General features: G+C 39.9%; 1 protein-coding gene across 1 annotated transcript in view; it reads right to left on the bottom strand.

Annotated features, from left to right (window-relative positions):
• Window positions 1–213: 213 nt before the first annotated feature.
• Window positions 214–21,009, bottom strand: part of LOC127190154 (ankyrin repeat domain-containing protein 26-like) — an 83,471-nt gene continuing 62,675 nt past the window's right edge. Inside the window, exons 20-25 of the mRNA XM_051147177.1 lie at window positions 20,484–20,613; window positions 17,657–17,848; window positions 16,764–16,978; window positions 15,222–15,450; window positions 953–1,073; window positions 214–332 (exon numbers count right to left, since the gene is read on the bottom strand). Of these exons, the coding sequence (XP_051003134.1) occupies window positions 214–332; window positions 953–1,073; window positions 15,222–15,450; window positions 16,764–16,978; window positions 17,657–17,848; window positions 20,484–20,613 (1,006 nt within the window). The remainder of the gene's footprint in view (window positions 333–952; window positions 1,074–15,221; window positions 15,451–16,763; window positions 16,979–17,656; window positions 17,849–20,483; window positions 20,614–21,009) is intronic.

Here is a 21,009-nt window from a genome sequence, read left to right as displayed (position 1 = left end):
TCATTGAGAAGGTAGCGCTCTTCTAGGCGGACTTACAGCCGGGAGCTAAGGTTCCCCTTTCTGTGTTCTTTTCCTGCAAGACCATGCTGCCTGTAATCCTAACTGCGTCTGCAACCGTCACGGTTTCCTTGTCCGGGACCTGCCCGTGAGTCCGCGCTGGTCCCGGGACTCGCAGGCACTTCCTGTTGCCCTAGAGATCCTCCTTCGCCACCTTTAGGCCTTCACGGTACTGTGACCTTGGTGACCTTGGTGACCTTGGTGACCGCAGAGGTTGGCGAGACCAGCGCCCTCCTCTAACAGGTCGACGCACTTGTAGCTGGGCTCGCAGTCCACTACAAGGGGAGAGCGACCAGCACTAGTTCGGTCTCGTGTACCTACTTAGATAAAGAAATCTCATTGTTTCCTCCTGAGGAAAATAAATATTTTGAGTGTGTGTGTGTGTGTGTGGGGAGGGGGAGACACACACACACACACACAGAAGATTTCATTGATTATTTGTATTTTCTGTTTTATTGATCTCAGCACTGAGTTTGATTATTTCTTGCCACCTACTCTTCTGGGTGTTTTTCATCTGTTCGAATAGAGCTTTCAGATGTGCCATTAATTTGCTAATGTGAAATCTCTCTATTTCTTTTATGTAGGCATTCAGTGCTCTGAACTTGTCTCTTAGAACTGCCTTTATTGTGTTCCATAGGTTTGAGTTATGTTGTGTGTTCATTTTTATTATAAAAAGTTAAAAAAATTTTTTTTCTTTCTTGACACATTTTTTTCATTCAGTAGTGAGTTGTTCAGTTTCCTTGAGTTTGTAAGCTTTCTGTTGTTGGTATCCAGTGTTGTTTTAATCTGTGGTGGTCAGATAGGATGTAGGGTGTTTTTTTCAGATTTTTATCTGCTCTTTTTCTGTTTTATCTTTTGTCTGTTGAGAGTTACTGTGTGTTAAGTACCTGGTCACCTTTGGAGAGGATTCCATGAGCTGCTAAGAAGAAGGCATTTTCTTTGTGTTTGAGCGAAACATTCTGTAAATATCCATCACCAGCTCCAGCACTTCTCTGTTTAGTTTTTGCCTGGATAACCTGTTTATGGCAAGAATCAGATTTTGAAGTCATCTGCTATCACTGTGAGGTTCAATGTGTGATTTTAGCTGTAGTAGTGTTTCTTCTATGAATTTGGGAGCCCTTGTTTTTGGTGCATAACTGTGTAGAATGTTCTCTTGGTGGGTTTTCCTTTAACGACTATGTGGTGTTCTTCCCTATCTCTTCTGATTAGTTTTGGCTTAAAGTCTATTTTGTCTGATATTAAATCTACCCTGGCTTGCTTCTTGGGTACATTCGATGAGGTGATGTCTATCTTTGATGTTGAGGTGTGTTCCTTGCCTGCAGCAGAAGGATGGGTTCTGCTTTTCAGATTCAATCTCTTAGCCTGTGTCTTTTTATTGAGGATTTGAGACTGTAGTTTCTGAGAGTTATCAATGAGCAGTGCTTATTGATTCCTGTTATTTTGTTGTTATGATGTGGGTTCCCCCTTTTGATTTGCTGGTCTAGGTTATTTATGCCTTTTGTTTTTTTGGGTGTAGTTAACCTCTTCAGGCTGAGGTTTTTTTCTATAAAGCTGAACTTGAAGATAGATGCTGCTTACATTTGATATTACCATAGAATGTTTCCCCTTTTCCCATTTATTGTGATTGAAAGTTTTGCTGGTGTAGTAGTCTGGGCTGGTATCAATGGTCTCTGAAAGTTTGTAGAATAGCCATTCAGGCTCTTCTTGCTTTTAGAGTCTCCACTGAGAAGTCAGGTGTTATTCTAATGGGCTTGCCTTTATATCTTTCTTCTTCTTTTTCCCTTGCACTTTTAATATTTTTTCTTTGTTTTGTATATTTAGTATTTGATTATTATGTGTTGTGAGGAATGTGGAATTTCTTTTTCTGGTCCTGTCTATTCGGTGTTCTCTATGCTTCTTGTACTTTTGTGTACTTTTGATAGGTATTCTCCATCCCCCACAACTGCCACCCCTTACTCCCCACCCCCCCAAGAGAGAATTTCTTTGCGTAGTGGCCCTGGTTGTCCTGGAATTTTCTTTGTAGACCAGCCTGGCCTTGAATTCACAGAGATCTGCCTTCCTTTGACTCCCAAGTGCTGGGATTAAAGGCATGCCCTGACATAGCCGGCTGCACCTCCTTCTTTAGGCTAGGAAAATTTCCTTCAATAATTTTTTTGAAACTACTTTCCATACTTTTGACCTGGGTTTCTTCTCCTCCCTCTATTCCTGTCTTTCATAGAGTTGGTATTTTCATAATGTCTCAGATTTCCCAGATGTTTTCATGCCCGGATTTTTCTTTTTTAAATTTAACATTTTCTTTGACTGAGGTATCTATTTCTTCAATCTTGTCTTCAATGCCTAGATTCTCCTTTCCGTCTCTGTACTCTGTTGGTGAGCCTTCCCTCTGAAGTGCTGCTTATTCATATTGTCTTGGAGGTCTTTGAGCATATTCATAATAGCTGTTTGGAAGTCCTTGTCTTGTGCTTCAGATATATTGCATTTCTTTGTGCCTACTGTAGTAGGATTATTTTGCAGTGAGCCATAGGGAAAGGATCTTTGTGAAAGGATGAAATTCCCTCAGCAAAAGTTGTTTTTCTTTTAGTAAAGTGCTACAAATCAGTGTTTAAAGTTAAAAGCACTGAAGTTCAAAATTCTCTTGAGTTTGATGGCACTATAATGACTACAGCACATTAAAGCACCTACAGTAGGCAGAATGCTGCCCAACTAGAGCGATGTCCACATCTGCAAGTGCATTTATACTGGTAAATATTGGGAAAGTCACCATCAAAATGATTTTTAATTCTAGCAAATGATGAATGACCACTTGGTTGTTTGGATTCCTTTTGAATAGTTGAAATTTGGCCATTTTTGTGGTATGTAATACATGTTTTCACTCGTAAGATACACAAAATTAGTTTATGCCAAGAAACAGCTTAAAGTATAGGATTAAAATATTTAATTTGCAGTGTGTCTGTGTGTGCGCGCATGTGCGTGTGTACACAGATACGCTGATATACAGGTATGCCTGGAGGTTAGAAGAGGGCATTAAATTCCTCGGGCTCGAGTTATCGGTGGTTGTGAGTCACCTGATGTCGATGCTCAGAATTGAACTCTCAGCTTTTGCAAGATCAGCGAGTACTCTTAATCACGGAGCCATCTCTCCAGCCCCTAAATATAAGATCTTTAAAATCATACATATATGATACGAAACCATGTTCTTTCAATAAAGTTATCACATAGCATATTTAATGGGAAACTACTAAAATGTTATATAAAAGGTCAGTAAATAAATTGTCTTCTTTCAGAAAAACATTTATTTTCAATCTGTACACATTTTTGTTATCTCCCTAAAGTAGATCTTGACTTATTTAGATCCTGAAGGAAAAGCTTCCAAGGTCCAAGACTCAAGTTCAGCTGCAGCTAGAAAGAAAAAGTAAGAATTACCACGTTTACTTCAGAGACTTCATAGTCAACAGCAGGAGTCAGTAAGAAAGACTGAGCCTTAATCAGGATAGATAAAAATGGCAAATATGCATATATCACCACAATACAAAACGAAAATATAATTTGCTCACATACACGTGCTGAATCATTCACCGTCAGGGACAAGTGTCAGTGTGCACTCCTATTCTTCACTCATTCACTCAGAGGCCATGTGCTAAGTGGTGAGGACTGAGAAGATGTATTCCCGCCCTCAATAATCATTTCACCGGGTTATGTCTCCGCCTCCGATAGATGTGCTATGCCTATACTGAACCATAGCCTCTTTGACAGGTAAAATACAGGAGCCACTACAACACTCAGAGGGACTTACATGCTAGTGTTGTGTTGATGTTGTAGCCTCTTTGGTGGAGGTGTTATATACACTGGTATTGGGTGAATAAAGGAGAAAGTCAGCCATGCGAACACTAGAGGTGAGGAGGAACATGAGTAGTCTGTGGACACTGAAAGCCGGAGCAGTTGTCCCAAGTAGGTGAATGCTGAGAGAGAAGGCAGAATAACTTGACAGCAATCGTTTTGATTTCTAGCCTTTATAAGGAGGAAATCAGCATTTCCTCCTCCAGGCAGAGGGTAAGCCAATGAGAAATGGATTTAAAGTGATACTTGGCAAGTGACAGTTCAGGAAGTGTGGTTGCTTGACTAAGTATCAATACGTGATTGTTTTTGAGGAGGTTGACTGCAGATGTTGATGAAGAATGAAAAAGATTTTGAAAAGCCTTGGAAGCTACAGAAATGCAGGGTGAATAGTACTCAGTAGGGAGGCCTGCTTTTGCATGTTTTGAATGTAAATTCTACAAACTGAAGGGCAGGGATTCCATTTGCTACTTACAGTTTGTCTTGGAAATTGATAATTTACTCTAAATTGAAAACATACACATTGGCAACATACCTTTATCTACCTCTTCAGTTATGTCTTTTACCATTTTTTGCTGCTTCTGAAATGTCAGAATTTATAATGTTAAAGTAAAAAAATCATATTGTGGGAGTGATACATCACTTAAAATATCTCTTTTATGATCTCTCAAAACCTATTAAAGTAGGGCTGGGCGTGGTGGCACACGCCTTTAATACCAGCACTCGGGAGGCAGAGGCAGGTGGATTGCTATGAGTTCGAGGCCAGCCTGGTCTACAAAGTGAGTCCAGGACAGCCAAGGCTATACAGAGAAACCCTGTCTCGAAACAAACAAACAAAAAACCCAAACAACAACAACAACAACAACCAAAATGAAACAAAACCAAAAAACCAAAAAAACCCCCCAAAACCCAAAAACTTATTAAAGTAGGAGCTTTTAAAAATATGTACATATATGAAAGAGATCTAAGTTGAATCACCAAATAATGAGGAGACAAAGCCTCAGCTACACATTGCTTGCCACCAAGTGAAACCTCCAGTGCTAGGAATGGGTTAAATTTAATTGAGTTGTTGGTCAGAGGGGACTCACAGAAGCTTTCAAACAACTCAGGCTATTACCAAAGGTATTGGCTGCTCTCCACAAACTAATAGTAATGCCCTATTGCTGAAGAGAATACCTGTATATCTCATTGAACACAGAAGTTGAGCTGGTGCTTAACCAGAACCTTCACCTCTCCTGTTCATGGTACTGGAAGGTACTCTGCACACTACCAAAGGAGAAAAGTAAACACCAACCTAGCTACAAGCCCTTTGATCTACAGTGATGACCCACCTGCAAGATAAACTGGTGCAACAGTGCCACAAATATTGTGGGAGTGACCAACTACTACCTGATTGGATTTAAGGCCCACTCCATGAGATGGAACCTGCCCTAGTTAGGGTTACTATAACTTTGATGAAATACAATCAAAAGTGAAATGGGGAGGAAAGTGTTTATTAGGTTCATATTTCCATATTGCTGTTTATCATTGGAGGAAGTCAAGAAAGGAGCTCAAGCAGGGAAGGAACTTACTTGGAGGCAGGAGCTGATGCAGAGGCCATGGAGGAGTGCTGCTTACTGGTTTGCTTTTTTATTTTTATTTTTTGCTTGCTTGCTTAGTCTCCTTTTTTTAAAATAGAGCCCAGGGATAGCACCACCCACAATAGGTGGGATTCCCCATCAATCACTAATTAAAAGAATGCCCAACAGCTGGGTCTTATGGAGACTTTTTTTTTTTTTTAACTGAGGTTCTCCATTGCAGGGTATTTCATCCCATTGTGAACTGGAGGAAAAAAAAAAATCTGTTTCTTGTTGTGGTATGGCTTATCCCTAGGTCATGTCTTTAATCTTAGAGTTTTCTGTAAACACGGGCTAAATAATGCCAACCATGGGTTAAGAGGCGGAGAAAGCACCAAGCTGACATCAGACAACAACCCAGAAGGGAAAAGCCCTTCTCCTTTCCCAAACTGCCTTAAATACCCTTCAACTCAATGTCCGTCCTTCCTGTGTTTCCTTATGTCAGCTGGTGTCTGGTCCTTTTGTTCATTGGACCAATTTACTCCTTTTCTTGGGACATCTTCATGACCCACCCCCCTTTTTTTTTCCAGATGTTTCATTTGTCCAGTGGTCTCTAGATTCCTTAGTTGGATGCTTTTAGTTCCCTCCAGTCAGATGATTCTAGCTTATGCCAAGTGGACACTGCTTGGGTGGCCTAAAACCAGAGACTAGCTAAGTCATGGGTCCAGGTGAAAACCCGATACTATTATTTTGCTAAAGGAACTTAGCAATAAAGTGACTGCTAGCAACTTCCTGCCGTACCCATAGATCAGTGCTTTGCTTCGGCCATCCGCAGAGAAGTTTCCTCCTGCAGTGGATGGGAACTAATACTAAAAACCACAAATAAACACTGTGAGAGATCTTAGAACACTCAGCCCTAAATGGAATAAGTGTTCATCAAACCCCTCCCCTCAGGGCTCAGGGAGCTATGTAGAAGAGGAGACAGAGGGAATGGATGATGCCAAGGAAACAGCATTTTCCAAACACAACAGGACTGATAAATATGAACTCACAGAGAGACTATGACAGCATGCACAGGGCCTGCATAGGTCCAAGTCAGATGGAGTTCCAGCACTGAGAGGAGACGTAGACACAAGCCTCTATCTCTAACCAAGAAGCTCCCTCCAGTTGACAACTACTTGTAAAGGAAATTGAATCTTCTACACTGGAATCTCACTGGGTTTATAAACCACGCTTAAGGGTAGGCCCCATGGCCTTAGTAGATGGCTAACACAAAATGAACTAAATGGTATTTTAGTAGATTTTTTTTTTTTTGTCTCATATTGTTTTGGACATTTTTAAAAACTTTCTAATCTTTTGCTTGTATGTTTTCTGATTTGTGTTTTTAGTATGGTTTTTCTTTTCTTTTTCATGTGTGTTGTGTTTTGTAGGTTTTTAATTTTTAAAAAAATTTCTTTGTTCTCAGAGAGAGAAATGTGTGGAGTTGGATGGGTGGAGAGGTGGGGAAGATCTGGGAGATGAGAGATGGGAATATATTGTATGAAAAAATAAAGGAAGAGGAAGGGGACCCCTGAGGCCCGTTGTCCAGCTAGCCTAACCGAATCAATGAGTTCTAGGTTCAGTCAGAAACCCTGCCTTGAAAAACACAGTAAAGTGAGCTGATTGAGAACACCACCCAATGTTGATGTCTGGTTTCCACACCTACATGTCAGTATGTGTATGCAAATTGGTATGTACACAAACAAACCCAAATACACACCAATGCACATACACATACACACAAAGTAATGATAGTAATAATAATAATAATAATAATAATAATAATAATAATAATAATAATAATGCTGCAGCTGCAGCATTCTCACAGATAGCATGTTTTATTTTCTGACATTACCAGAGCATATACATTATATGGTGAAGTCAGTAAGCTAGGCATCACAAAATGATCATGAATAAAAATTCACAACCATTCTTTACAATATTTAGATTTATTTTGACTTTGTGTGTATGGGTGTTTTGCTTGCATCTATGTGTGTGCACCATATGCATACAGTGCCTGGAGGTCAGGCATTGGAATTACAGATAATTCCAACCTGTCATGTGGGTTCTGGGAGTATAGCCCAGGTAATAAACAAACAAACAAATAAATGAAGTATTTTTTAAAAATTTAAAATAAAAATTTAGAAACTAGACCTAAGTTGAATATTACTTATGAAAAAACTCAATGTAGATAAAATTAAATGCCTATGTATTTTAAATATAAATCATACAGACTATTGTGTTATGTTGTTTAGATTAATTGGATAATGAGTACTGTGAATATTAGTCTATTACAAGGGAATATTCTTTTAAAAATTTTACTTATTATTTTGTATACAGTGCTCTGTGTGCATGTTCACCTACAGGCCAGGAGAGGGCATTAGATCACATTCTAGATGGTTGTGAGCCATCATGTGGTTGTTGGGAATTGAACTCAGGACCTTTGGAACAGTAGTCAGTCTTCTTAACCTCTGAGCCATCTCTCAAGCCCCATAAGGGAATATTCTATCGTAGTAACATAAACATAACTAACCATCTCATACTTTATAACTCATGTATCTTATCAAAATTCTGTGCTGTATAAAACTTTGCCAAGATTTTTCACTTTAATAGAGTTTTTGGCAGAGGCCATGCAGAGAAGGCTGTGGCAAGCAAGTGAGCTTTCTGGAGACAGCCCATTGTTTTTGCACAGCTGATGATGGGTATATACACCCTGAAGAGGGATTTTGTCTCTGGATTGCTTCTTGCTGCTGATATACTTTTTCATGTTTGTCCTTGCTGTATCCCTCATATATCTGACATGGCAAGGAGAGACCCTCATGGCCTATTGTTTCCTGAGTATTTACCGACTCTGGTGGACAGATTTCCTGCAGTATCAATGTGAAGATGTACTTTCATGATGCTTAGATGAGTTGATGATTTTATAAGTCTTGATAATGATTTTATAGAATTACTGATTTGATGGAAGTAATTTTTAACCCCCCCCCCCTTGCAGAATAGCAAAGGCTGCATAAGGGAGTTCTGTGAACCTTCATATGTCTTAAGCACATAAATTACACTAGGAAGAACAGGCTTGAGGCAAATTTACGATCTAGGAAAACATTTGCTATAGGTTAGGTCCAGAGATGAGATCACAGGTCTCAGTATGCACCATGATAACTAAGTTATACAAGGTCTTAAAAATAAGGTATAAGATAGATGATTGTTTCTTGGTAAAAACCTTGCTAACCTATGACATAAAAAACTATTGCTCTGAACTTATAATGAATGTGTGGCATGAAAGACAGATAAAACTATTACTTTGAACTTAAAATGAACTTGTGGAGCTAAGAGATAGATAAAGAATGCTTAATTAGGTGTGAATCTTAATGGAAAGACATATAAACAATTATCTTGTTGTAAATCCTTAAACCATAGTAACATTAAACCTTGTTAACCTATGACATGAAGAACTATTGCTTTGAACGTATAACAAAATTGTGGAATGAAGTAACAGATAAGAAATGTCTAGTTAGGCATGAGTAATTAATAATCCCTCTGTATTTCTCTGTGTAATGACTTTATCTGTCTCTGTGATAATTACTTTTATGGCTGTAAGGTAATTTTCCCTCTGATGTAGAGAATTTTGCCTTAGAAAGTATAAAAGGAGCCAAGAAATAATAAACAGTTGGAAGTCGGGTGTGTCTCCATCTACCCAGTATGTGTGTGTATGTGTATATAGAACATGGTTGGAGCTTTGCTCCATCCACCCAATGTGTGAATGTGTATATATCTGCATGTCTATATGTTTGTCTGTATTTGTGTGTGTGTGTGAAGTTTTTGCAACCTGCCTTTGCTTCATCCACCAAATGTGTGTGAGTGTGTGATTTCCCCCTTTTCCTTTTCTTTCTATGGCAGCCTATGCCAGAAGCTATAAGCTCTGGCTCACTCCCCTTTCCTTTTCCCTTTGTGTTTCTCTCTAGAATCAGCAGAGACAATCGCTAGGAGCTACCAGCTCCAGCTGTTAAAGAGTAAGAGTCCAGAGCTTCTTTCTGGCTACAAGCCGCGCTGCCTCTCTCCTCTATCAGCAGGGCTTCCCCACCCCCTTCCCAGAAGGCAGGAGCTAGTGCCCTTGGCCTCTGCCACTCACTCTATGTTCCACCTCACTTTTTCTTTGAAATGGGCATTCCATTATGCACTTTGGGTAGTAAAGAGAAAGAACTCATGCTCTGTGTTGTCAAGGTCTGCACAGACTATTGGGTACAGAAAGGGAGGAAATGGCTTATCATACGAGAATTCTGTTGGTAAAGGTTTAAAAATCATGTTCTCTAGATTACATTGATACAGATATTAATATGACATTGCAGAAAGTTCATTTGACAAAAGGGCATAGATAAGTTGAAGGCAGTTTTCAGATGGATCTGATGGGTTCAGGGTGGTATGAACAGAGACCCAGACCAGTTTTCAAACTTCTGTTTCTCTGATTTACGATTTTCAAGAATTGAAAACAAGAATAATAATATGCAACTCTTTGGGGGCCAAGGTTATGACTCATTTAGGAGAGTGCTTGGTTGGCATGCAAGAAGCCTTGGCTTCCATTCCCTGCACCCCACAAAAACTGGTCTTGTTGGCATGCCTGTCATCACACAGCTGGGAGATGGAGGAAGGCGGGTCAGAATTAAGGTCATGCCCAGCTGCATAACAAGTTCCACGTCAGCCTGGGGTACATTAGGCCTTGTCTTAAAAAAAAAAATGAAAAAACATAAAGATTTAATTTTAGTTGATTTCGTTTCAGAAATAAGAACTGATGTTTTAAAACATCTGACTAAAATAGTTAGCTATTTAATTACAGAATATGTAGGATGCTACACTCTATACTGTATCACCTCATTTAAACCTTTGGATAAAATCTTTTGTCTTATTAATGGTCCTTATGGGATCTAACATAGTACCGTTCACATAGTAAATAGTTTGAGATGATAATAAGGAAGTGATACATAAAATCTATACATTTTTGGTGTGAAGATTTCTCTAACAGATTTTATGTTATTTCCTTTCTATGAAATTAATTAATTTATTTCTTCTTCTTCTTCTTCTTCTTCTTCTTCTTCTTCTTCTTCTTCTTCTTCTTCTTCTTCTTCTTCTTCTTCTTCTTCGTGTTTTGGTTTTTTTGAGATAGGGTCTCTCTGTGTTAACCTTGGCTGTCCTGGACTTGCTTTGTAGACCAGGCTGCCTCAAACTCACAGCAATCCGCCTGCCTCTGCCTCCCGAGTGCTGAGATTAAAGGTGTGCACCACCACACCCAGCTTCTATGACATTTCTATGACAGCAGAATTAGTGACTAGTCTTGTAAACGGAACACTACATGAAAGGAGAAAACTTACTGAAATCATTAAGAAATTGGGTATGATGACACATACCTGGAGTCTTAGAACTTGGGATGTGGAGGCAGAAAGATCATAAGCTTAATATCAGCCTGGGCTACATCACAGCAAGTCTGGGCTATCTATATAGCAAGTCTCTGTGTCAAGAAAGCAAACCAGTGGGCTGTGTGAGGGAGCGGACAAGCTCACATGGCCATGTTGATGTCTGGTCCCTTTTACACCAAAGGCCATGTGGATGTCCATGGTCTGTGCTGCAGCCTGAAGCCATGTTGATGTCTGATGCCATCACAGGGGGCTGTTCTGATATGAGTCCACTCCCAACCCCCAAAAAAGCATCCTAGACAGGAAAGCACTGAAGAGAACTCTCTAAAAAATGTGATGGAATGTTGACGTTAGATCTCCACAGTTGATGGCTTCTGGTGGGGTCTTGGAGGGGAAGGACTCAGTTCTACTTAAGGAGTAGGCCATTTGACCATGCTCTGGTGAGTATATAGACAGCACAAACTGGATTTTTTTTATTGTCACTTTTATTTTTACTGTGTGTGTGTGTGTGTGTGTGTGTGTGTGTGTGTGTGTGTGTGTTACAAGGGTGGTGAAGCAGATGTGGAAGAACTAGAGAGTGAGTGTGATTGGTGTGCATGATGTGGGAGTCCCAGAGAACCAACAAAAATGTTATGAAAAAAAAAAAAAAAAAGGAAAAATAAAAACAAACCCAGCCAACTCAGTCATTTCAGGACAGAAACTGTTTCAAGGCATTCAGCAGTCACCATGCAGACATAGCTTTGTGAATTGATGAAAGGATGTTTTGAATCTCTCAAGTCTAGCATGATTGTCAAAATCACACCCCACAAGGAAACCATTGGCACATTAGAACTATTAGGGTAGGCTGTCCTTTAGTTTAGCTAGAAATACTAAAACGGCCCTTACCTCCCAAGTTTTTTCTGTATGATGTGCACATTTACACTGTGGTCCATCATACTCTTGTAAAGGGACAGAACCTGATTTTTCTGGTGGGAATGAATGCAAACATTTTGTATTTTTACCATGCACAACAATTTACAGAAATATTCAGCTTTCATTCTCTTTGTATGTGCACGTGTGTATGTGTTCATGTGTATGCAGTTGTGCATGCACAAATGTGCATTTTGAGGCCAGAAGACAGCCTCTTGGAACTGTCAGCTTGGTTTTTTAAAAATGTGTGCGGTGAATGCATGTGTGCAAGTGACTTCTCTCCTCTACCTGCCCCCCCCCCCCCCCGCCCCCTCCGTGTATGTGTAAGCCAGAAGCTAAACTCAGGTATCCTCCTTGTCACTCACCTCCATATTTTTGTGACAGGTCTCTCTCTGCAACTGGTTTCAATGACTAGCTAGACTGGCTGGCTGTTAGCTCTAGGGCTCCCTTTGTCCCTGTCTCCCAGCACTGGGAGGCATGTGCTACCACACCTGGCTTCTTGAGTGGGTGCTGGGATCCAAACCCAGGTCTTCTTGCTTGTGCAGCAGGCACTCTAAGCCCTGAAACATTCCTCCAGCCCCTCATTCTCTTGTCTGTGCAGAAATCCAATTTTATCACCTTCTTATTTCCTTTTAAAAAATATGAAACTAGGCTAACAAATGATGAAAAATACCAGTTTGCTAGGATATTATAGTCTTACATAGTAAAACACTCATTTAATTTCTTTCTCCTTTAGTCTATTTAACTGCACTGAGAAAACTTAGATGTGCTCTTCTATTGTGTAAAGCTATGGAGACTAGTAGCAAGAAAAGTTTGAGGCTGAATTTACCACAGGCTTCTGTGCATTAAGAATATCATCAAAAGGCCATCAATGCTACAAGACTGTTTGATGGTGGAACAGACATTCCGTTAATAAATTAATATACAATGAAAACCAGTTTAAATTTTTTTTCACATTTTGTTCAAACTAACATCTTATGATTTTTCTCCTAGTCAAAAAATTGTTAAATACTATCAAATATCTGGAATAGGAACAAGCACAGTTGAATTGAATTTTTCCTTGTGATTTCTACAATTGGGAACCATTTAAAAATTTTATGAGTGAAATGACACGGTTGCATTAAATTTGTCCTTTTAGTTTCCCTTAGTCTTAGTTTGCTTTCTATTGCTATGACAAACACCATTGCCAAAAGCAACTTGGGGAGGAAAAGGTTTAGTCCATCCTACACTTCCATGTCACAGTCCTGCATTGAGTAAGTCAGAACAAGAACCCAAGGCTGGAACCTACAGGCAGGAACTGAGGCAGAAGCCACAGAAGATGGTGCTTACTGGCTTGCTCCCCACACTTTATTATACTATCCAGGTCCACCTGCCCAGGGGTGGCACTGCCCACAGTGGGCAGGGACTTCCCACATTAGTCATTAATCAAGAAAATGTCCTATGGAGTTGCCTACTGGCAATTTGATGCAGATATTTTCTCAGTTAAGGTTCCTCTTCCCAGATAACCCTAGCCTGTGTCAAGTTGGCCAAATACGAACCAGCATGCATCTCTAGGAGAGATGGGGACTGCAACAGGAGGTTCCTGTTGTTTCCCTTCAGGGAAGGCAAGGTGGAGAGCTTTAGGTGAACTTCATTAAAAATTCAGCAACACTGGAGATCTCTCTCTCTCTCTCTCTCTCTCTCTCTCTCTCTCTCTCTCTCTCTCTCAATAAACCATTGCCAAATGGACAAATGTCATATGCTTTCATTTGTGGGTCCTAGATTTCTTTTATTTTGGTCCCTAAATTGTAGATACATAAAGTCCTGTTTGTATATGGCATAAAAGAAGTAAAACTGAGGGGGAGGGGAAGAAAATGGAGGATAGGAAGGAGATTTTGCTAAATGTATGTTATATACTTGTATGAAATCTAAAAAGCCAGGCAGTGGTGGTGCACGCTTTTAATACCAGCACTCGAGAAGCAGAGGCAGGTGGATCTCTGTGAGTTCGAGGCCAGTCTGGTCTATAGAGTGAGTTCCAGGACAGCCAGGGCTACACAGGGAAACCTTGTTTTGAAAAACCAGCCAAGCAAGCAAGCAACCAACCAAAACAACTCCCCCCTAAAAACCCAACATGCCCCCAAAAACCAAAAACCAAAACAATAACTACAACCCCCCCAAACCAGATCTAAACTTTAAAAAATTAATTATTTAAAAATGGGTCAGATATGATGATGTAAGAGCCATACTTTGGGACTATTGGGAGAGAACCTACGGGAACAATTAAGGACACAGCAACAGCCTATGGCTTCTGAATAAGATTCAAAAACTCAGGAAATAGTATAAAAAATGGACAAGTAACCTACATACATTTAAAAAGCTTAGATGTAAGAATTTAGCTCAGAAGTAGAGTGCTTTCCTAATATCTTAGAAAAAGAGAAAGAAATCTTAATGCACACCAACAGAAAAAAAAATTAAGTATCCAGAGAGATAGGCCATAGAAAGGGGCAAATCTCTGTCAGTTGTTCACCTATCAAGGGACCAACACTTAGCATAACGAAAAAATCAAAAGAGCAAATAAACTCATAGAGGGAGTGAGGAGATACTTTCATGCAAACATGTAGAAGTTGGTAATTAATATGTGTAATGTGTTTAGTATCTTCAGCAATCATGAAAGTCAGAACTGCGTTGAGAACCCATTTAGACACACTCACAAAAACAAGAGAAATGTTGATGAGGATATGAGGGACAGGAACCCTTAAAACCACATTGGGATTGTATAATAGGTGACTTTAGTCACCATGGAAATCAACACCATGTGATCCATCTCTAAATTAGTATACAGCAGCAGTCACGCATGCCAGGATTATCACAACACATAGCTAAATTATGGAGCAGCATAGACGACCAGTCAGTGGATGGATACAGAAAATGTGAGATATATGTGTTCATGTTTTTTTTTCCTGGGTGCTAGAAAAATGGCTCAGGCGTTAAGTCCACTTGCTACTCTTGCAGAGTTCCATCCCTAGCAACCACAGGGTGGTTTACAATCCCCTGTAATTCCTGAGCCAGGGGATCTGACACCCTCTTCCGGCTTCCACAGGCATCAGGCATGCACACGGTGTACTTACATACAATAAGTCCACTTGCTACTCTTGCAGAGTTCCATCCCTAGCAACCACAGGATGGTTTACAATCCCCTGTAATTCCTGAGCCAGGGGATCTGACACCCTCTTCCGGCTTCCACAGGCATCAGGCATGCACACGATGCACTTACATACATGTAGGCAAAACACTCAGACACATAATTTTTCTTCTTCTTAGAGAACACTGACTACTGTGATCTTTACTGAACAGTTCGATATTTCACCAAATGAAAAATAATCAACATTACTATCAGATATCAGAGTTGGAACACCAAAGGTCAGAAGAGAATACAGTTTACCTTGAGCAGACTCCTCCGTATAGACAGAGGTGAAGGCTGAAGGGTGGATGTGGGAGGCTCTGGGTTTCTGCTTGGAGTGAAGCTGGGCTTGCATTTTACATCAGCACTATGCTTGGTAACACCAGGACTTTGGGGGGCAGGCCTTGCGGTAAGAGTGTTCTGCACAGTTCTGTTCCGTTCTGTCGCCAGCAGAATGTCTGTTCTGACTTTACTTAGTTTTCTATTAGTCCTGTAAAGATTGCAGAAGCAAACAAATACTCATGCCCTTGTTCCCTTAAGAAGTTGCTGTTTAGGAAGTATTTTATATTTCCACGTGCCAATGTCTTAATGCTGTAAACATGTTGGAGCATACCTTTGGCACTCAGGTATAAGTTTAAATTGGTTCTAAAGAGTCACATCTATTTCCAAGCTAACATGTAATTGAGAGTAAGAGAGAGATGAATGACTGCCAATGATAGGTGGCTCCTAGACGTGTGCCTCTTAAAAAAAACTGGTCATGCTAGTAGAAATACCCGTTCTTAAAGGGTAAAGCTGTGGGAGATGATGCTCATATTCTTGGCATATTGCACCATAGGAACCCACAGCAAAATGTCCTGTGGCGATCCATGACAAATGTATACAATTCAATGTATACAAATGTACAAGATGTATACAACTAAAAAAAAAAAAAAAAAAACAACAACAACAAAACAAAACAAAACTCACAAACCAGCTAGAAATAGTCATGTTCAGTAAAGCAGCTCAGTTTCAAGAGCTATTGAATGAAAAGATTTTCAAGCTATTTCTGTCACTATCTACAGCCCACCCATAACCTGGGACAAATTGAGCATCTGGTACAGAAGGGTAATTCAGAGGATCAGCCTCTGCAGCAGAAGGTGGTTCTCCCGGAGGGTTAAAAACAAAACAAAACAAAACACAAGAACCAAGCAGTTCGTGGGGCAGTCAGCTTCTTATGTCATCTCTGAGGTAGGACTTGCTGTTTCTGCTGTGCACACACCCTGACACTGGCCCAGGGGTATGCTTCACCGTACTGTGAGTGGAGCTTTGTCCATCGCTGGGCTAACCTTCCCCTAGGACTCAAGTCTGCCTTGATGTACAGGAGAACAACTGTAAAGCTTGTCAACACATAGCTCTAATGGTGGCACCAGAGACTCAATAGTCACAATGACAGGCAGTTATCTCTCCAAGAGCCAGAATGTGCCCAGAAGGGCAGTGTTGTTACTGTGGGTCCCTTTGGGTGTGTTTCTAAAAAGGTAGTTAAATTGTTAATGTTTCTATTTGAGAGAATGTTAACATAATTTCATGACACTAAAGCTGTCTTAATTAGCTGAAAGACCGGCATTTCGTTAGGAGGGAACAGCACATAAAACTAAATATTAAAAAGCGGAAGAAGTGTTCTCAGCCCCAGTGGAAGTGTAGGTTCATTTCCTGCATTACTTCCCAGTTATAACTTGTAGTCTTCTCACATATCCTACTCAATCTTCAGACTCTCTTTCAGTGAAAACCACACACTGGAGACAAGTGTGTAGTTTGCCTACTCACTTGTTGAGCGTATGAGATAATGTCTTGCTGAGCTCCTGCTCCCTGACACAGTGCTGCTTGTATTGCTGTGTCATTTCTGTATTGGACTCTTCCTCCGCTTCCATTTTCTCGAGCTCTGATTCAAGATTTTCAATCCTGAGTTCCATTTGACTCATTACCAAATCGTTATTGTGGTGTCTTAATGCTCTTGCATGTTTTTTATCTTCTGATTTTGCCTATGGAGAATTCAAAGGATATACTTTAAAAATAACTACACATGACACTCAAAATACTCACTGTGCTTGCTTTTAGTTTTGAGTAATTGATTCCCAGAGTAATTTTAAATATGTGAGATAAAATGCCAGAGTTTAAAATATCAATACCAATCCTATTAAATCCAAATCATAAAATGCTGTTGAGCCTTGTTTTGGTGGAGTCAGAGCTCGGATCCAGGCCTCCTGTTGCTCCTGAGCTAAAGGTTCTGAATCATTCTCATGCTTGTCCTTATGTAAGCAGACAGATCACAGAACAGAGTTGACCCCAATCCCAAAAACCCAACAGTGTAATTTAAGAGCAACTCAGAAGCATGGTCAAAGTTTTGATTCCCACTGTCTCTTTCCCCACAGGGGTCTTGCTTTATGCTAAACTGCCTAAAAAGCTGAAAATGGTTATTCTGAAAGATTAATTGTATTTTAATGATGGAAACAGAAGTAGTTAAAGGGATAAGCAGACATCACCCGCTTTCTAGAAATCTCCAACACCGACTGTTATTAAGATAAACCAAGGACACACACTTGCAGTGTGGTGAAATTAATTTAGCACGTAACAGACAGTTATCCTGTCTCACGTGTCTTCTAGATGACGGCACCCTCTCTCAGCCTGTACCAACAATGCTTCTCCTCACCCCGACCTACCATGGTCTCTCGGAGCTGGTGCTGCAGGGCTAGAGCATCTCTTTCCAGCATCTTCTGATCTTTGTGCAGCTTCTCATATTGCTTTTGTGCTATTTTTATTGATAACAACTCCTGCTCAATGTATTTAAACTGTACATTCAGAGGTAGATATTTGGACATTATAGTTGCCCCTTTTTCCGTCAATTCATGGACCTGCATGAATAAAATTGCATAGCTTGGTTAAAAAAAGAATTTAGGCTGGGGGGAAGTCTAATGGAAAAACAAGAACAAAATTTGACATAAATTCAGTTGCAATACATTGTAATCAGTAGTGGAGTTTTAGAATGTCACTCATTGAACTTTGTACAAAATCAACAGAATGAAAGCTACAAAGAATCTCAAAAATATACTTTAAAAAATATTGTATTAAATCATTGAGAATTTCATATGGTGCATTTTGAGGATATATAGACCTGGCCCTAGCTCCTCCAGTTCTAAGGGATCTGATATTCTTTTTTGGTTTCTAAAATCATCAGGTACACAAGTGGTGCACAGACATACATGTTGGCAAAATACCCATACACATAAAATAAAACAATTTGTACTTAATTTTCACTCTAAAATATGAGAGCTATATTTTGACAACCAAACATGAATGTCTGAAAGAAAGGAATCTATGTTCCTGTATATGAAAAATATGTTTGGAAATAAATAAGAGGTGTCAGATGAAAGAGTGTCATTTACTTGTAGTGATCATAGCTTAAGAAAGTGTGCAGAAAGTATCCTCTTGATAAGGGCGTCATGTCTAGAATAAAGGACTCCTGCAAACAAAAGATAACATAATTCAAAACTGGAGGTGTTGCAGAGCGAACATGCCTTCCCAGTGAGAAATCACTCCAGCATTTAGAGATTACAAAGAAAAACTCAACAGGGAACCAGCCCCAAACAGAAATCCCTTCTGTTTATATAGTTTTACAGGCTCAGGTTATACTATGAGCAATGAACCGCCACACAGTGACGGGAATTCTAAGGTTTGGTTGTCAGGACAAACTAGGAGATTTACAATGTAAAATACTGTTCTGGTCATCCTGAGACAGACCAGGGCTGCTTCTCCCTTTCAGCTGGCAGCCAGGGTTGTCCTGCTGCTGGGCAGAATCACGGTTTTCCCGAGAACCAGGGGTGCTACTTTAGCTAAATTCTAGGTTGTGTAACCTAATGTGGTCCTTTGTAACACCAATTTACTGTTCTCAGCTTCCCCTATATCAGAGAAAGAGTCATTTAGACATTTCTGCAAGGACATATACAAAGCACTAATAAGCACATGAAACGGCGCATGCTCACCATCCTGTTGGTAAATTGGTAAGTGCAAAGGAAAGCCTCCACAGTCCGTACTTCCTATCACTAGGATGGAAAGCTTTTCACTTGAAATGGTGGAACAAGAGTGCTGGCAAGGATCTAGAGAAAACCGTAACTCCTACTCAATGGGAGCAGGGTTACCACATGACTCAGCCATTGACTCATAAATATTCCTGAAAGAAAACTTGTAGGTATAGGTCCATGGCAACATTGTTCACAGAAGCCCAAAGTAGAATCGTTTAGAGGCTTATCAACTGAGGAATGGATACAATGTATAGAGGATCCATACTGTGGAGGATTCATACTTAGCAGCAGGAAGAAATTAAATTCCAGTATCCTTTGCTATATCATGCTCTTAGATGCTGCTTTTGCTAAATGGACTCTTCACTTGGGCCCCTCTTTAAGCAAAAGAAAAGAGACACCATCTCTGCCTTGTTTTGTTTGTCTCCTGGTTAGCTGGCCTTTTAACCACCTACAAAGTGTCTGTAAGAGTCATTACCATAAACCTGCGGCCACTTTGGATTCTAAGACCAGGATAGCCTTGCCAACTGGAGGCAGCTACATATGATGGTGAGGCTGCACCCTGGGACAGGAGTAATTATCTTATAGGAGCCAGGACAATCGTCCCTAGCAGTGACAGCAGTAACAAACACCTTGCTGGACAAGAACTGAAACACCTCCCTTAGGACTGCTTGATTATCCATATGCTCTTGTTTCCTGGTCCAGCTCTTCCTCAGCGTAAACTTAAAGGTCATGTCACCAGCCTGAGGATGGACTTGGGTCATGTGGTCTTTTATCTATTTTTCTTCCCAATATGAATATTGATTGAATAGCCTCTGCCAGTGTTTTACCATTACTCATCTCTTTGATTGGTATATTGGTAAGACCACAAATGACATGAACAGTGAAAACACAGGGTAAAGCAATAGAAACCAAGGAAAAAGAACCTAGACCACAGACTGTGAGATGCATTCACATGACATGCACACAACAGGCAAAGGGATGGGACATCCAGTGATGCCTGCAGGGCATGTGGTTCCTTCATAGGGTGGTGTGAGCAGTCACCAACTGAGGCGGTGCTTGTAAAGGGCTGGAACCACATGAGATGCTGCTGACCTGCATCTCTTAGATAACTTGGACAAATAGCTATGCTAATAGCTCAGTAGAACAGCTACTAAATTGGTGCTGTTCACAACTTAGTGGCTTGTGACGCTGTGTACTGCTTGGCTTCACATTCCAGCCTGATTTCAGCAGAACGCCCTTTCAGTGAGAAAAGAATTAATTTTCAATGACATAAAGTATCAATGAAATGGTCTCCAAAAAAAATTGAAATTACCTCCTTTGTGCCGGGTGGTGGTGGCACAGACATTTAATCCCGAGGGGAGGGTGGCTCTCTGTGAGTATGAGGCCAGCCTGGTCTACAGAGTGAGTTCCAGGACAGCCAGGACTACACAGAGAAACCCTGTCTTGAAACCACCCTCACCAAAATTACCTCGTTTTTTAACATATCCACTGAGATGTTCATTTCAAGTTCTTTAGTTTTTAAATCTCCATGGCAACTAAATTCTCCATTTTCATGGTCATTCAATTTCTTTCTCATTATTCCTAAGTGTTTCTTTATTCTGCAAAAATGTACAGAGTCAGGATGGAAAGTTCTTTAAAAGAGCAAATATTTAACAATTTTTCAAATGGATTATTTGTGCCATCACAATTTTACATACATTACTTCTTTTAAAATTAAAATAATCTATATGTTATGACCTCTTATTTGTTTCAACTTCAAATTTTTGAAAATATTCTAATGAAATCATAATCCTAGGTAAATAATATGAACAAAAATTTGATGGTATTTATGGCAGATAATTAAATACTGTAACTATATACACACTTGTTTTAAGTATTAATATCTACATTATTATTTTAGTATGAAGCATTAACTAATTATTATTTTATTTATTTATTTATTTTTACTTTGTTTTTTTTACATTTTTAAAATTAATTTATTCATATTACATCTC

This window comes from Acomys russatus, chromosome 5 (genome assembly GCF_903995435.1).
Source record: "Acomys russatus chromosome 5, mAcoRus1.1, whole genome shotgun sequence".
NCBI lineage: Eukaryota > Metazoa > Chordata > Mammalia > Rodentia > Muridae > Acomys > Acomys russatus.
This window is presented reverse-complemented; position numbering and strand designations above follow the sequence as displayed.